Source organism: Urocampus carinirostris, chromosome 18 (assembly GCF_059441175.1).
Source record: "Urocampus carinirostris isolate Australia breed hairy pipefish chromosome 18, RoL_Ucar_1.0, whole genome shotgun sequence".
Lineage (NCBI taxonomy): Eukaryota > Metazoa > Chordata > Actinopteri > Syngnathiformes > Syngnathidae > Urocampus > Urocampus carinirostris.
Window position 1 is genome coordinate 15,442,080 of NC_142366.1, and position 15,986 is coordinate 15,458,065.

General features: G+C 40.2%; 1 protein-coding gene and 1 pseudogene across 1 annotated transcript; both read right to left on the reverse strand.

Annotated features, from left to right (window-relative positions):
• Positions 1–3,782: 3,782 nt before the first annotated feature.
• On the reverse strand, positions 3,783–13,509 carry LOC148348484 (myosin regulatory light chain 2, smooth muscle minor isoform). Its single transcript, XM_088322046.1, has 4 exons — positions 13,350–13,509; positions 7,923–8,129; positions 6,456–6,617; positions 3,783–4,170 (listed from the first exon to the last, which is right to left on the reverse strand). Exons 2-4 carry the CDS (start codon positions 8,101–8,103, stop codon positions 3,998–4,000), a joined length of 516 nt encoding a protein of 171 aa, XP_088178172.1. The 5' UTR covers positions 8,104–8,129; positions 13,350–13,509; the 3' UTR covers positions 3,783–3,997.
• Positions 13,510–14,538: 1,029 nt separating this feature from the next.
• LOC148348485 (U2 spliceosomal RNA) lies at positions 14,539–14,674 on the reverse strand (annotated as a pseudogene).
• Positions 14,675–15,986: the final 1,312 nt, after the last annotated feature.

The following is a 15,986-nucleotide window of genomic DNA, read 5'->3' on the forward strand; positions in this document are numbered from 1 at the left end:
AGCCAGTCGCAGGGCACACAGAGACAGACAACTCACTCGTTCAGTGGGTCAGGAGGTAGAGCGCTCGTCTTGGGATCAAGAGATCGCAGTTCGAATCCCGGCTCCTCTGTGTTACATGTCGAAGTGTAAGACACTGAACCCCTAATGCCCCCAATAAGCAGGTTAGCGCCTTACATGGCTGCACGGCCGCTATTGGGAAATGTGAAGCACACTGTAAAGCGCTTTGGGAAGTCTTGACTTGAAAAGCGCTATAGAAATGCAGACCATTTCATTTCATTTCATTCACACCTAGAGACGATTTGAACCGGACAATTAACCTAACATGCATGTCTTTGGAACGTGGGAGGAAACCGGAGTGCCCGGAGGAAACCCACGCAAGCACGGAGAGAACATGCAAACTCCACACGGTAGGTTCGATCTCATGACCTCAGAACTGTGCCGCACACGCGCCAACCACTGCCCCGCCGTGCTGCCAACTAGCATTATAAATAATTCTTAGGCGAAGAACAGCATTTATCAGAAACAAATTAAACTCAGTGCTAAAAAAAACAACAATGCTAACCACATGTACACTTGTGGAGAACATAATGTAATGGCTCTCTCGAGTTTCCAGTTATTTCAACAACTCTGATTTTTCTCTGATAGTGATCGGAACAGAAATTTCTTTGTCACAAAAAACATTCAAAAATTCAAAATTTGGTAACATGTCCCTTGGCCATTTTCACTTCAATTAGGCGCTTTTGGTAGCCATCCACAGGCTTCTGGCAAGCTTCTGGTTGAATCTTAGACCACTCCTCTTAACAGAATTGGTGCAGTTCAGTTACATTTGACGGACATGGACTTGTTTCTTCAGCATTGTCCAATGGGGTTTAAGTCAGGACATGCTAAAACCTTAATTCTAGCCCGATTTAACCATTTCATTACCACTTTTGACGTGTGTCAAACTCATTTGAACTCGGGGGCCACACGATAGAACAAACGTTCTGTCGGGGGCCGGACTAGTAGATTAAAGAGAAAGAAAAAGAGAGATAAAGACACATAAGAGAAAGTGGGAGGGAAAAGGAGAGAGGGCAGGACAAAGAAAGAAAAGAGAGAGGGAAAGAGCGTGAGAAACAAAAGATAAAAAGTTGTGAAAGAGGGGGAAAAGAAAGGGAGAGGAAGAAAGAAATCCAAAGAGAAATAGAAAGACAGGAGGAGAGAAAAGAGAAAAGAAAGCGCAAAGGGTAGGAAGAGAGAAAGAGAAAAGAGAGAAAAGGAAAAAAAGAAGTTAGAGCAAATGAAGTTAAAAAGACACAGAGAGAGAAAGAGACAAAGAGCAACAATGGAAGAGAAAAAGAGAGACACAGAGAGTGAAAGAGACAAAGACAGAGAGTGGGAGAAAAGGGGTGGAAAAGAAAGAGAGAGAGAGGGAGAGAGAAATAAATACAAGTACAGTGTCTTTGTGAGAGGAACCTGGCTTTGGCAACATCAAGTTGACATATTTCAACCTGCAGCTTGTTTTTTTCTTGCGCTTCTCTGAGTGTTGTCTCGCGGGCCGGATTCAATCCCATAGCGGGCCTGATCTGGCTCGCGGCCGCCTGTTTGACACATGTGGTTTAGGGTCATTGTCCTGTTGGAACACCCACCTGCACCCAAGACCCAATCTTCGGGCTGATGACTTTGTTATCTTGAAGAATTTGAAGGTAATCCTCCTTCTTCATTATCCCATTTACTCTCTGCAAAGCACCAGTTCCATTGGCAGCAAAACAGCCCCACAGCATATTACCACCACCGTGCTTGACAGTAGGCATGTTGTACTTGGGGTTAAAGGCCTCTTCTTATCTCCTCCAAATATATTGCTGGGCATTGTGGCCAATTAGCTCAAATTTTTGTTTCGTGTGACCACAGAACTTTCCTTTAGAAGGTCTTATCTTTGTCCCTGTGATCAGCAGCATACTTCAGTCAAGCCTTAAGGTGCCGCTTTTGGAGCAAGGGCTTTCTTCTTGCACGGCAGCCTCAGTCCATGGAGATGGAAAACACGCTTGACTGTGGACACTGACACGTGTGTTCCAGAAGCTTCTAGTCCTTGGCAGATCTGCTTTTTGGTGATTCTGGGTTAAATCTTCACCCTCCTGACCAATGTTTTCTCAGCAACAGGTGATAGCTTGGGTTTTCTTCCTGATCGTGTCAGTGACAAAACAGTGACATGCACTTTATACATACAAACAAATGTTTGCACTGATACTCTTGGGACATGCAGCTGCTTTGAAATGGCTTCAAGTGACTTTCCTGACTTGTTCGAGTTAATGATTCGCTTTTTCCGATCCACACTGTGCTCCTTTGACTTTCCCATTGTAGCGTTTGTGGGCGTTTACGTCCAATGAGCCTTATTTTAATGGATTCAGACAAGTCACCAGCTATAATCACTCATAATTTTTCACAAAAAGTTAAGAGGCCATGCTATGAAGCTCATTTCACGGACACAACCTTCTAGGTCACCAAAATTGCTAATTCGTGTTGCTGTATGTACAGTATATATTTTTGACCCAGCAGATTTGATCACCTTTTCCTTCAACCCATAAAAAAGTAATCAAGAAAACAAAACTCATGTTTTTTGTGACAAAGAACTCTGTTCCAATCACTATCAGAGAAAAATCAAAGTTGAAGAAATAACTCGAAAGTCTAGAGAGCCATGACATTATGTTCTTCGCTAGTGTATGTAAACTTTTGACCACAACTCTACTTATCCTCTGCGAAGAACACCATGTATCGGAAAGAAACTCATGTATTGATTCACAGAACTCAAAACCATATAAAAGCTAGAATCCCACCCTTGCCCTATAAAATAAAATCAAAATGTTTTTTTTCCCTGTCTTGGTCCCCCAAATCCAGTTAATTGGTCAGGCTCGGTCGGGCTTTAAAACCCGTGAGCTCGGCTGGATTTTTTTAAGCTTGAGCTTACCTCCAACCCAGGTCGTATCTCATAACGTCACAATTGTTTGTAAACATGACATTTGAAAGGCTTTTCAAGAAATGACAGCAAGTGATAAGATCCATCTATCCACCAACCCTGGTCATATCCCTCGAGAGGGGAAAGAAAAAAAGGAAAAAAAGTAGCAAAAAACACAAAAAAAAAATGACCATGGCCAACCCAAATGCCCAACACCTGAACAAGTTAGGCACCTCGGCACCCAAGTTTGTCATGCTTTCGTCCCTCCAGATGAGACGGGACACAAGAAAGCGGACATGCCGCTCGAGTCAGGGTGACACAAGACAGTCTTCTGTTCAACAACAGGGCCCGACAGCTTTCACTGGTTTACCCCTGCCGCATCATACGGGTGCCCTGCCCATCCTTTAGAACGCGTCCAAACATCTCACTATGCTTTTGCAACACCTCTACACTCATTCCGGTCACCAACAAGAGCTCTGGCTTCCACTATATTCAAACCTCTTTCCTTCAGTGTACTCATAACATCCTCCATCCACGTCAATAGCGGCCTTCCTCTTGGTCTCCTTCCATTTACTTCTGCTCTGTAGATCCTCTTTAACATTTGCTCCTCATCCATCCTCTCCATGTGTCCAAACCAACAGAGTACTCTCATATCCATACGCTTGCTCAGTTCCACTACTACCCCAGTTCTGTCTCTCACAATTTCATTTCTCAATCTATCCAATCTTGTCACTCCTAACATATTCCCTCAAACACTTCATCTCAAAAACATTAGATTTAATTAAACCCTGAAAAAAAAAAAAAACATTTTTGGGGGAAGTTGCCCTAGAGTGGAAGTACTTGGCCAAGACAATGCAACATATAGGGCTTTATTAAAACGTTTCTATTATAAAATGCAAATGGAAAAACAAGACACCTTATATCCCAATGGCACACGTTCAACACAGCAGAGAATTATTGCTTTGGTGTGCTTTACAAAATGATTTATTACAGAAAGAATTTAGATTGGCCATACAGCAGTCATGGCTGACGAGGGAGGAAAACGATTCTGCTGGCTTTGTCTTGGCTTTAATCGTCCTTATCCTTGGCGCCGTGCTTGAGGATACGCGTGAACTCCACGTAGTTGAAGTTGCTCTTCTTGTCGATGGGCGCCTCGCGAAACAGCTCGTCCACCTCGTCGTCCGTGAAGCGGTCGCCCATAGTCGTGAGCAGCTCCCGGAGGTAGTCTTCTGGGAGGAACCCTAGAGTGACCACATCCGACAATTACTGTTATTTTCCACACTATGGAGCGTAACCTTCAAACCTTCAAAAGTCTTTTGTCATTTATTTTTCATACACGAGGCGCACTGAACTATAAGCCACATGAAATTGAAGCTAGAGTTGGGCTTTTTATGCATTTTATGGGTGTAGTAGAGTACATCTTGTCAGACAGACTGAGGAGATCATTTCTTCCTCATGCCATGAGGCTCTTTAACGCCACCCGGGGGAGTAAAAGCCCACATTAAACCCCACCCCCACATTTGCATATTACCCTATTTTTATTACAGTGTGTATTTTCCGTAACACTATTTAAATGCTCTTTATAAACACGTTGTATTGAGTATTTTTGTATTCTATATCTTTTATTTCATTATTCTATCTATCAGGATACTGCCGGAAGTGTGAATTTCCCTATGGGGATGAATAAAGTATCCTTCTTTCCATCTATCTGACTCGGAGATCAAATACAACTCACATCATTATTTACCGAGTTATTAAATGCAGAGCTGTACCAAGCAGGTGCAAAGCCGAGAAATCACTGGACACAAAGAGGGTTCAGTCAAGTATACATAGGGTGCAGTCTTGACTACAGTTTACAGTCAAGGTCACAGCACCAGACCCCGATTTGGCTGCAAATCGTAAAAGACTGCAAAAGGCTGTAAAAAAACAAAAACAACCTTATATGGAAGCTCAATAAACAATCTATGTTAATCATTGAGATACTTTATGATGAAAACCCACATAACAAACTGTAAAAAACCCACAACTGCAGCAAAGCACCCAGCGCAATTTGATTGGGTGAGCGGTAGAAATGGGCGGAGCTATACAGACCGGTGCGCACTCCTCCCCCTTGCCTCGCGTCGTCTGCACCGAAAGTAAAATCCTTGTTTGCAGTATTTTGTGATTTACAAAAGAACTTTGCTCACACCTCATTTTGAAACCATTATCTAGGACAAAAATGAGTCGAAATGAGCCTCAAGTAACTGCGGGAGACAAATTTTAAGTCGTTAACGTCACAATGGCGTATTATTATCTCGTAGATTTTAATCAAATCATCAAACGTCACAGAGTGAAATAAAATGTGCTAAAGAATTAGCTTTGGTCTGGAGAGCCGGTTTGGCTAACCCATGATATATAGCATTTAAGTGGAGAGACTGCTTAACCCAGGGGTTGCATACCCGCAAGCACCAGGGTCGTTTTTTTTTCTCATTTTTTTTCCAAATCAAACATTTGCTTTATTCTGATTTCGAAATCTTCGTTCGGTTTGGAAATTTCAGTTCGTTTGGCAATTTGCATACTCTGCAGCCAATCAGAAGCCTGTATCGAATAACTTCGTGCTTCCGGACTTTCCCGAGCCTTATAAGGCCGTGCATTTGCATATCATTTTCCAAAGTAGACGCACAGAGAACACAAGAAAAAATGGTAAAGTGGTTAGGAATCAAGCCAAAACCTCAGACCCAAAAGAGATATTCAAAAGAAGCTAACAAAATTGATAACGCTACAAAACGTAAAGGTACGTTAAAAGCATCGTGGAACGAGGAGCTCACGTGGCTTGTAGCAGACGACGCAACGCAAACATTGCATGAATGAAGTTGAGTAAATAAAGGTACATACTGATGGCAGATGGAAAAAAGTGATGTCATATACATGCAATGAATGTTATAAGTAGATTTATTATAAACTTAATTTTAAAGTGTTGTTCTGTTATATATTCTGAGTATCAATCCTTAATACTTTGCAACAACAGGTTTTTAGCACTTAGTCGTCTTCTTGTGTTTCAAGTTGTTAAAAATGGGGCAGGCAACTTTTCAGAGTTGTCTGCCCTGGTGACCGGTAACTTTTTGTCATGAGTTTCAGACACTGGTATTAAGCTTACCTCCACTAATGAACTTGGTAATAACACATTAACAACATAGTAATGACATGATAAGTTATTTTACAAATGAATATCAAACCGAATGCTCTTAGCGCTAATTAGTAAAAAAATAAAATAAAAGGTCGCTTTTAAGTCTGAAAAAGGTTGCAAACCCCCTGGTTTAATTATCAGAATGCACTGTGCAAATCAGTGTTTCTGGCACAGCGAGTAAACAGAGTGATATTTCACCTGTACCACTGGAGATCTAGTGGAAAAGTGTCGACGCCCTCACCGCCAGGGTTTGAATCCCGTTGCATACATGGTTGCGCATTGTGCCAGCGATGATTATCAATTGATCAATCATTCCTCAAATACGCAAGTATATAGTTTCGTTTTTCCCCCCTTATGTACCTGTTCCCTCTTCGTCGAAGCAGGCAAAGGCGTTCCTGATGACATCCTCTGGGTCGGTGCCGTTGAGCTTCTCTCCAAACATGGTGAGGAACATGGTGAAGTTGATGGGCCCAGGAGCTTCGTTCATCATGGCCTCCAGGTAGTCGTCATTGGGGTTCTTTCCTGCGAAGCGCACGCATTTGCGTCACGAGACGGCACATAGACTGATACATCCGGCGGCCGGCAGACTAAAAAACAACCGCTGAACCGGTTTTCAAAGTCTTCCCAGTTTGAGAACCAGCAAATACAAAACCCAAGTCATTTTGTATACACTACCATATTTTAATCCTTTTTAGAGGTAATATCTTAAAGTCAAGTCTGAGCTGACTCGAATTTCAGCCCGGGTCGGGCGTAAATTGTCAATCATAACGTTCGGGCCAGACCGGGTTTTTCTCTCAATTACTTTTTGTCAGCAGGTTTTTGATCACCTTAAGTTGTACCTTTTCTGCACAGGAAAAAACATACATAACAAAATAATAATCTTGTTTTCGGTTGGCAAGTATCAGCTCAAATCCGAATGGTCTCTGTCACTGGTAGCAGACAACGTCATCAAAGATTAATAATATGGTAATGAATCATCAATCATTTACTTTTAAGCGAAATTTCTACACAAACTCCACTAGACTGTCCACCCACCACAGTCTCACAAATTTGTATGAGAAACACTGCTGCTCATCCCCAAAGTTGATTGGCTGGTGCTATATTTTGAATGGTTAAGGTTTACATGAGTATGTTAAAGGCTTGTATAAGTAACCTGTATTGTTATGTACTGAAAATAAACATTTCATAAAATAAAATGCTCTATAAAGATAAATTTATCTTACTTTTGGAAGATGAGCTTCAAGAGTTAGGCGACTTTCTGCTCCGTGGTAGAAAGTGGACGAAAAAAAGCGATCCAATCATTTTCTCAACCGCATCTTTCTTATTCCACTTTCATTTCAAATGAAACGGCTCGCCCAATTACACCAACCATACAGAATGGATGCACGAGATATTGAACAATAAAAATGTCAAAATTCTTAGCGCGCTGGAGATACACTACAGTCTGTTCACACACGAACTGGGACTGTGACAGGAAGAGGAAGCCAGTGGATGCTGGGTGAGCTCTCACAGCGCCACACGCTGGTAGCGGCGGAAAGAAGCACTGCAGTACTGTACTCGGAAGAAGGTGCACAATACAAAATCTGACAGCAATGACCGGATATTTTTCCACATCGCGAATTTTTTGTTCGTATCTACCGTTTTTCATAAGTTGAAATAAGACTGCTCATCATCTAATTCGACTGAAAAAAAAATAATAATTGGGAGTTGACATAATTTTACTGATCCAGCCTCCTTAAGAACAGAATTCGGCCGCAGAGCCAAACCAAGTTAGAGGTTTTACACCGCGAGTTTGACATGTGGACATAGAGCACAAGAAAAATGTACCGAGTGAGGCGAGCATGTCATGGAGATCCTCCTTGTCCACAAAGCCGTCACGATTCTGGTCAATCATGTTAAAGGCCTCCTTGAACTCCTGGATCTGAGACTGGTCGAACATGGCAAAGACATTGGAGGTGGCGCGCTGGGGGCGCTTCTTGGTGGTCTTCTTTGCCCTTTTGCTTGACATTTTGATGCTTTTTTTTAACTTTGTGCCTTAAATACAAAAACAAATCAGTTAATAAATCATTAACTAATCATTACACTTTATAGACATAGTCAATCATGGATTTCGATGTCGACTACTGTCGCTAGACACATTTTTTCCAAAAGAGAGAAGCATCTCTACATAAATATAATCCCAGCTGAGAATCACACATGCACAATGGCATATAGTGTCTATTTCAGCAGCGGTAAAAAACATACAAAATGGCGGCATTAACATCGACTACACGTACCAAAACTTTGAACGTTGGGAGCATTTTAGCCTGGAAAAGATTGCAAAGCAGACCAATCCATCATGGCAGTAAATTAGTGAAACACGAATATTTAAAGAGGATGGTTGGACCAAACAGAGTCTGAGTTGTCTCAGTGAGTAACATAAAAGAAAAGACAATTTGATGACGTGCATTGTACATTTTACACGCGTAAATTTCGCTATAAAAAAGGGACCTTGATCATTATGCCGGACTGTCCCTTTCAAATGTATATGAAATGAAATGCATGCAGTCCAAAGAACAAACGTAAGTCATTAAAAACTGATTTCAAACTGTTGAGAATTGTTAAGTACCGTATTTTCCGCACTATAAGGGGCACCTAAAACCCTTTATTTTTTTCAAAAGCTGACCATGCGCCTTATAATAAAGTGCGCCTTATACATGTATCAATAGTGAGTCGCAAGGTCTTGCAACTAAGGCAACCAGCCGCCGACTCGATTTTCCCCCGTAGGCGAAGTAGTCCGCTGTGTATGCTGGGATATATATACCGGCGTTTCATTTCCGAACCAATGTGTCAATTGTCATTTAAATTGGTCACTATTAGCTAAAGTTATTCGGAGGTAAAGGAAGCGGGTCTTTTTAGCATTTACAGGCTCGCATAGGCTTAAGTGGGGTAAAACAAAGCCTGCAACTGGCCGAAAAAGATGAGAATCTACGGCCTGGAGAAAACATTCTTTACTCGTCTATTTGTAAATAGGAATTATGGGGCTAAACAGACAGCTAGCAACAAGCAACGTCCATTGATGCAGATGCTTCTCAGCGGATTTTTCATTTTATTTGTCAGCATTATTGCGTGTTTTGGAGTATGTAAATATTTTACACGGTTGGATTTACTACACTTACGGATGTAAGAGGACCATGGTTGCGTATTTATTTTGAATGTGATGGCTGCAAGACGACTTTGGTGAGCTACCCCGGCTTTATAGTTTCCCGGTATCTTGTTTCAGACTGATCTTGATCGTTCCGTGATGAGTCTATTTTTAAATTCAATTAAATTCAAAGTGTTAATTGTCATATGCACAGTTAAGAACCATGTTTCCCTTCACAACGAAATTCTTACTTTGCTGTCCACACAGTTGCCGGACAAAATTAAAATAGAAACTAAGAAATGGTTGGCATTTCTTGAATCTGAGGAGTTTAAACTTCCTAATGATATGTGGAATGACGCATTTGATTGATTGGTGACATCGTACAGACCGTACGTGTCTGAGGCACGTATTTGCGAGCTGTCGGAATGTTAGGGGTTAATAAGTTTGACTGAACTATCTGACTTTTTTTTTTAAATACCCACTGTAGCGCCTTATAGTTCAATGCCCGTTATGTATGGAAAATATATGACAAAAAAATATTTTTTTAACCCGGTGCGCCTTATAGTGCAGAAAATACAGTACTTTTGCTACAGACTTTGTGGTTGCCCACTGAAAGTATGTCATAAAATTTGACATATTTGTTTTATTTACTGTTGTATTACTGCTAATGTGCCTCTTTTTGGTTTACGGCAATGCTTCTCAATTATTTCTGTCATAAGGTTTATTTGTGGATTTAGGACACGCACTGTGCGTAATTGAGTTTAGATTTTTATACGAATCTGTAGTGTGTTCAATAAAAGATGTATTTTTGCATTTTTCTTAAATTAACTTCATGATAAATTTAAGTAAAAAATAATAATAATCTGATTATTTCACTACTTGTTTTAATAGTCGATGACCTAACTATTAAAAGTCAGTTGTTGCAGTCCAAATAGACAGCAAAGTCTCCCACTTGGTATGTTGACATGGCGAAAAGCGGCGTCACCGAGTCATTCTGTCCTGAGCAGCATCCACCGGCTGAGCTATAAATGGAAGTGTTACCCATCTTTCTAGATCGCTGCCTCATGACAGCGGCAAGTTAACGATGTGAGCATGGATGCCCTTATGAGGCCACATCTCCAAGGTAGACATTTAACATTCCGAGACTTGCGGAAGAATGGGAAAGTATGTGCCATGGGCCACAACAGGCCCAGGCAAGACTCATTTTTAACATGTTTTTCTTCCTTTATTTAACTACAAGAGCGTTTTTTGATGTATTTTTCCTTCCATGTATTATATTTCAACCACACTTCTCTGGTTCAAAAGCATATGCGACCTTTCGGAACTATGTAAAATAAATGTTTTGATTGATTGGCATTTTATTGTTTCCACTGATCCTCAAAAAAAGGTTACAATGAATTAAAAATCAACAACTTTGATAGACAAGTGACGAAACGGAGGGAGGAAAAAAGGGCTAACGGGAAAAAAGCCAGAGCTTATCTGGGTGCCATCCCCTTGACAATCCAAAATAGGTTGTGGGATAGGCGTTTCCCCATACCTCAGCACAATAGGTTACATAAGGTAGTGCAAGAGAGCAACAGATGATATACAATATAGGGTTTTTTAGTTTAGGATTTGTTTTGAGCACACCAGAGTACAGAGATATTTCTTACAGCCTTTTTTGTATTAAATTTAGCTGAGATGTGTCATTTCTAAACTGTTTTCTCTGGAAGTAGCATTGAAAGTTTGCTGGTAAGCTTCCGTTTGCAGCTCTATACATCATCTGATCAGTTTGTTATTTGATTAAATCCATCTTTAACTCCACCCGGGGGAGTAAAAGCCCACATTGAACTTCAACCCCACATTTGCATATTACCCTATTTTTATTACATTGTGTATTTTTCGTAACACTATTTAAAAGCCCTTTATTAACACACTAAACATAATGGGTATTTTTGTATTTTATGTCATTCATTTTATTTTTTAACACAAACATACTGCTGGAAGTGTGAATTTCCCTACAGGGATGAATAAAGTATCCATCAATCTAAATCATGTAACTTTAAGAGTATAACTTCTAGGACTACATTTTGTACATGTGCTCTATAAATAACTTTGCCTGTATCTTCACTGTCCTATGTGAGACTGTTGGAAATGTGAGAAAAGGCTCAACTGATGCAATAGCATTATTAACTGTGAAACTAAAAATCTTTAGATTTCCCCAAAAAACTAAACTGTTGCAAACATTAACAGAAAACTCATTGGGATTAAACACTACCGCTATCAAAATACACCATGCCACAGCTAACCTTTCCATCTGTGTTTGTTTACGTGTGATGTATTTATCTAAAATGTTAATTATGGTAATCATATGCACAAAAGGTAGTGTAGACGCTACAGGTTCCCTAAAACAAGACTAAGAACATTTTTTCGTCAGGACTAGCACAACCCTAAACAAGCGTGCAACTTAAATGTGTTCTTGCTGGTTGTGTTAACAAATTGTTTTGCTACTAAAAGTTATTGCACTACTTTGTCTTGCACTATTCTTCCAAAGCACTACTTTACTTCAACTATTGTTACCTTGCACTATTTTTCATTGCACTGTTACGAAATGAATTGCACTTACAACTTAGGCCAATATCCAACCACTTCCTTGTTTATACTATAATATTTTTGCATATTTATCCTGACATTCTTTCATCTCGTCTTCTCTTTTTAAATCTTTATTACGTCTTCTATTAGCTATTACTTAAAGAAGCATGTCTAATTTTGCTGCAAACAAGGTTTTTGACGTTATCAGCGACCAGGGTTGGGTAGGGTTACTTTAACTGGATTACTTTCGGGCACTGGAAAAGCTGCGGTCAATCATGGACAATCCATCGCATCCACTACACAGCATTATCTCCAGACAGAAGAGCAGTTTCAGCGACAGACTGCTGTCACTGTCTTGTACTACGGACAGACTGAAGAGATCTTTTCTTCCTCATGCCATGAGGCTCTTTAACTCTACCCGGCAGAGTAAAAGCCCACATTAAACCACACCACATACATTGCATATTACCGAATTTTATTGCAATATGTATTCTGTGTAGCACTATTTAGATATTCTATATAACACGCTACAGTGGGCATTTGCACGTCACACTGGGCATTTGTATATTGTATTCTTTTTACTTTGTTATTGTATTGTTCTCAGCTCAGGGATGCTGCTGGAAATGAGAATTTCCCTCTGGGGATGAATAAAGTATCTATCTATCTATCTATCTATCTCTTTCAATTACTTTTGGATTACTCCATTACAAAATATGCTAATAAAAGACAAAAGAAACTAAATATGAATAAAATTATGACTCTAAACACGTGGTAAGCTTTCTCTCCTGGCTTTGATCTCCGGCAAAACTAACATAAAATGCGACAGAAACGAAATGAAAATAAATCCAAACAGCTTGCCAACATCATTTTTGCCGTTCCATGTATTCCGTTACTCCCCAAGCCTGCACAAGATGTAGTCATTTTATTCACATTTAATTTATTTTGTCTTTTATTAGCATATTTGGTATTGGAGTAATCCAAAAGTAATTGAAAGTAATCCAGTTAAAGTAACCCTACCCAACCCTGTCAGTGACAAAGAATATTCTATTTTGACAAATCCTCAACTTAATATTGATCAGGATACAATGTAGAGATCGGAATAACCTACATATTTAGCTAAAATTAGACAAAATCATAAACTTATCACGAATGTCATAATACACATTTGTCGGGTACGAGAAATGAACAATTATCTCCTTGCTCACGCGTCATTAGTCGAAAACAGGAAAAAGACAAAACGAAGGTGTACGTCATACGCTTTGGACCCGGGGCAACACAAACGCCATGAAAATAAAACTTTGAAAACTCTCACGTTCTATATTAATGCATTTAATGAAATTTAACTCGGTATAATATGTGGTTAGATTCGATCGTGTTGTCCAAACAAACCAAATGGCGATAGTTTCCATGAGCTAACCACGGCTAGGTGGCTAATCGTCACGTTTAAAACATAAAAGCCTCGCGTCATAACCAAAATACACCTAATTTCTCATTTAACGTGTATTAAAAATTAGGGATTTGTAGATATTCAAATGTTTTCAAATAAATGTAAAACTTACCTGAGTAAGAAAAAAATGGATGTCAGTTTAGCTCAACAGCGCTCGCAACCACCGCCCTTCACTTCCTTACTTGTCATCTTGGCGTAGGACAACCCTCGGGACCTACCAATTCTAAACGACAATGGAGGTGATTTGCGTAGTTATGACCACATTAAACGCAATTAAATCAAAACAAACAAGTCAAAGTGAAATATAAACGCGCGCTACGTGTGACTTTTACAAAATATCCTCAAAAGTGACGGTCTCAAGAAAATGTTTTTAACTAAAAACAACATAATTTTTAATCGCTAACCCCTTAGGACAGGAAGTGTAACGTTCCAAAACGCTTCACCAAGTTGGTTGACGTTCGTGGATATGTCCAAATATGGAAAGAGAAGCTACCGTATTGTGCAACTTCAAGACCATTCAAATAATAGTCGAACAACTGTCTGGGACCTCTGGGTCAAATGTTCATTTTTTTGATTAAGGGTGTTGCTTAAGTCAACATAATCATTATCCTAGCTTTCTTTTGTTTGAAAGTTGAAATACAGCTGTGGCGGTCTGTGCATTTCACACCTAGGCCTTCAACGTCGGAATCGACCCAACCCTCAATAACTATTGAACGGCTACGGCCTTCACAATCAGCTCTGCAGGCCCTGAGGCATGAAATAAGTCACATTATGGCTGTTGGTTTAGCTAATCAGTTGCAAATGGTGTAGCCAGTTCCTGCTTGTTGGCCTGGGGAAAAGTCACTGGTTTTACAGACTAGGATTTTCTAGGGGGTCGTAGTGGAAATATCACAATGAAAACATGAAAAAATGGTAAATGGTCTGCATTTATAGAACGCTTTTCCACTGATCCTGTCGAATGGACTTTTTCAGCCCTATATCGAATAAAAACATATGCCAGTAAGACGATAGCAGAAGCTCGACTCTCAGCATTAGCTTCGATGGCGATAGATAAGATCTTCTTGATGGAACTGAAACCCACTGAGAATTTGTACAACAGACTAATGGAAATTTTCTCGAGGAAAGAAAGGAGGATGGGGGTTTTGAGGTTTTTAAGGGTTATTGATCTATCTTCGTTATTCATTATCCATTATCCGTTATCGGTCAGTTCATTATATGCTACAAAGCCTAGGAGCCGGGACACTTACTCTCAGCCAAAAGGCTAAGCTAAGGTCCTAGCCCTAAAGCCTTGTTGCGATCATTGCGAATGCACCGCTCCCGGAGGTACTGCAATACCAGGCCGATGCGTGGAGTGGACAGAGCAAGCTCTTATTCCATTTCCGGAATGCAAAAATCAAAAGGCCAAGCTAAGGACCTAAGGCCAAGCTAAGGACCTAGCATCAAAGCCTTGCTAAGGACCTAAGGCCAAGCTAAGGGCCTAGCATCAAAGCCTTGGTAAAGATGGACTTTGCGCACAAATAAAAAAAATCGTGAGTGTTTATATCTACCTACAAAATACAACTGAATACAGTTACGCTGCTGCATCTCAAACACAGAGTGTGAGACCACTGAATTTCTCCCCACTGGTATTCTGATATTCTCCCTGATGTATATAATCAAATCTAAGACAGATTTACAACTATAAAATCAAATACTGAGATCAGGGGGTTAGCGACTATGGATATATATTTGGCTGTTTCATCAGTAGCAAATTGTAGGCATGACATGGGGAGGGGGCGTGGCTTATACAGGAACAAAGAAATCAGTAGGGCAATTGTGAGTTTACACCAAAATACTGCTGAGTTTTGGTCTTTTTATTTGTAAAATTATTTTTGCAATACTCCATGCAAGGAAAAAAAAGTCTTGGGCCTTACCCATAGATAGAGAGGGAAATCTTTGAGTGGTTTAAAGACAAAATACAAGATGGATATGGAGTATCTCGGCTGTGTTAGTTTGCAGGCTCTCAAGAAATATGACAGGTTCACCCCTTCCACAGGTCGGTGTAAACGTTTTCTTCTCTTTCTTTTATTATGAAGCCATTTTGAAGCTTCAATGTGAGTACATATAGTAATTTGTAACTAGATGGTTACTTTCAGAGTAACGCGCTACTTTTGGGGTTCAGTAATCTGGTGGGTGACGCAATTACTTATTTAAATGAAGGAACAAGTAACTGTAACTAACTACATTTTAGTGATGCGCCAACACTGGTAGTAGAAAGTAGGAGGTACAAAATTTAGTGGGAGAAGATGAAGAAATGGCTTGTAGAAGGATTAATAAGGGAAATGTCACAGTACGGATTGTTACACTCGAATTGTGGGCCTCATTAGTGGTTAATTTGACCATTTTTAAGGGGTACGGGCCTTTTAATACAGAGTAGGGCAGGGGTCGGGAACCTATGGCTCGCGAGCCATATAGGGCTCTTTTCATGAGCACATGAGGCTCGGAGATAAAACTAATCATGTGCAATCCTTTGCTACTTTATTACATAGAAGCCAGGGAGACACTCGGGGAAATATTTTGGTCCAGTATATATAGGGCACAGTCTCAACTAGAATTTACAGTTGAGGTGTCAACCAAACAGACCCTGTTTTGACTGTACGTTGCTAAGGAATCCTTTCTATGAAAGCTCATTGAAGACTGAAGAGATCTTTTCTTCCTCATGCCATGAGGCTCTTTAACTCTACCCGGCAGAGTAAAAGCCCACAGTAAA

Excerpts from the sequence above, each read along its gene's own strand:
- LOC148348484 (XM_088322046.1), bottom strand. The coding sequence starts at position 8,103 with ATGTCAAGCAAAAGGGCAAAGAAGACCACCAAGAAGCGCCCCCAGCGC. Across the intron at positions 6,618-7,922 it reads TGACATGCTCGCCTCACTCG|GAAAGAACCCCAATGACGAC; the intron begins GTACATTTTTCT and ends TGCGCTTCGCAG. Across the intron at positions 4,171-6,455 it reads CTTCGACGAAGAGGGAACAG|GGTTCCTCCCAGAAGACTAC; the intron begins GTACATAAGGGG and ends TGGTCACTCTAG.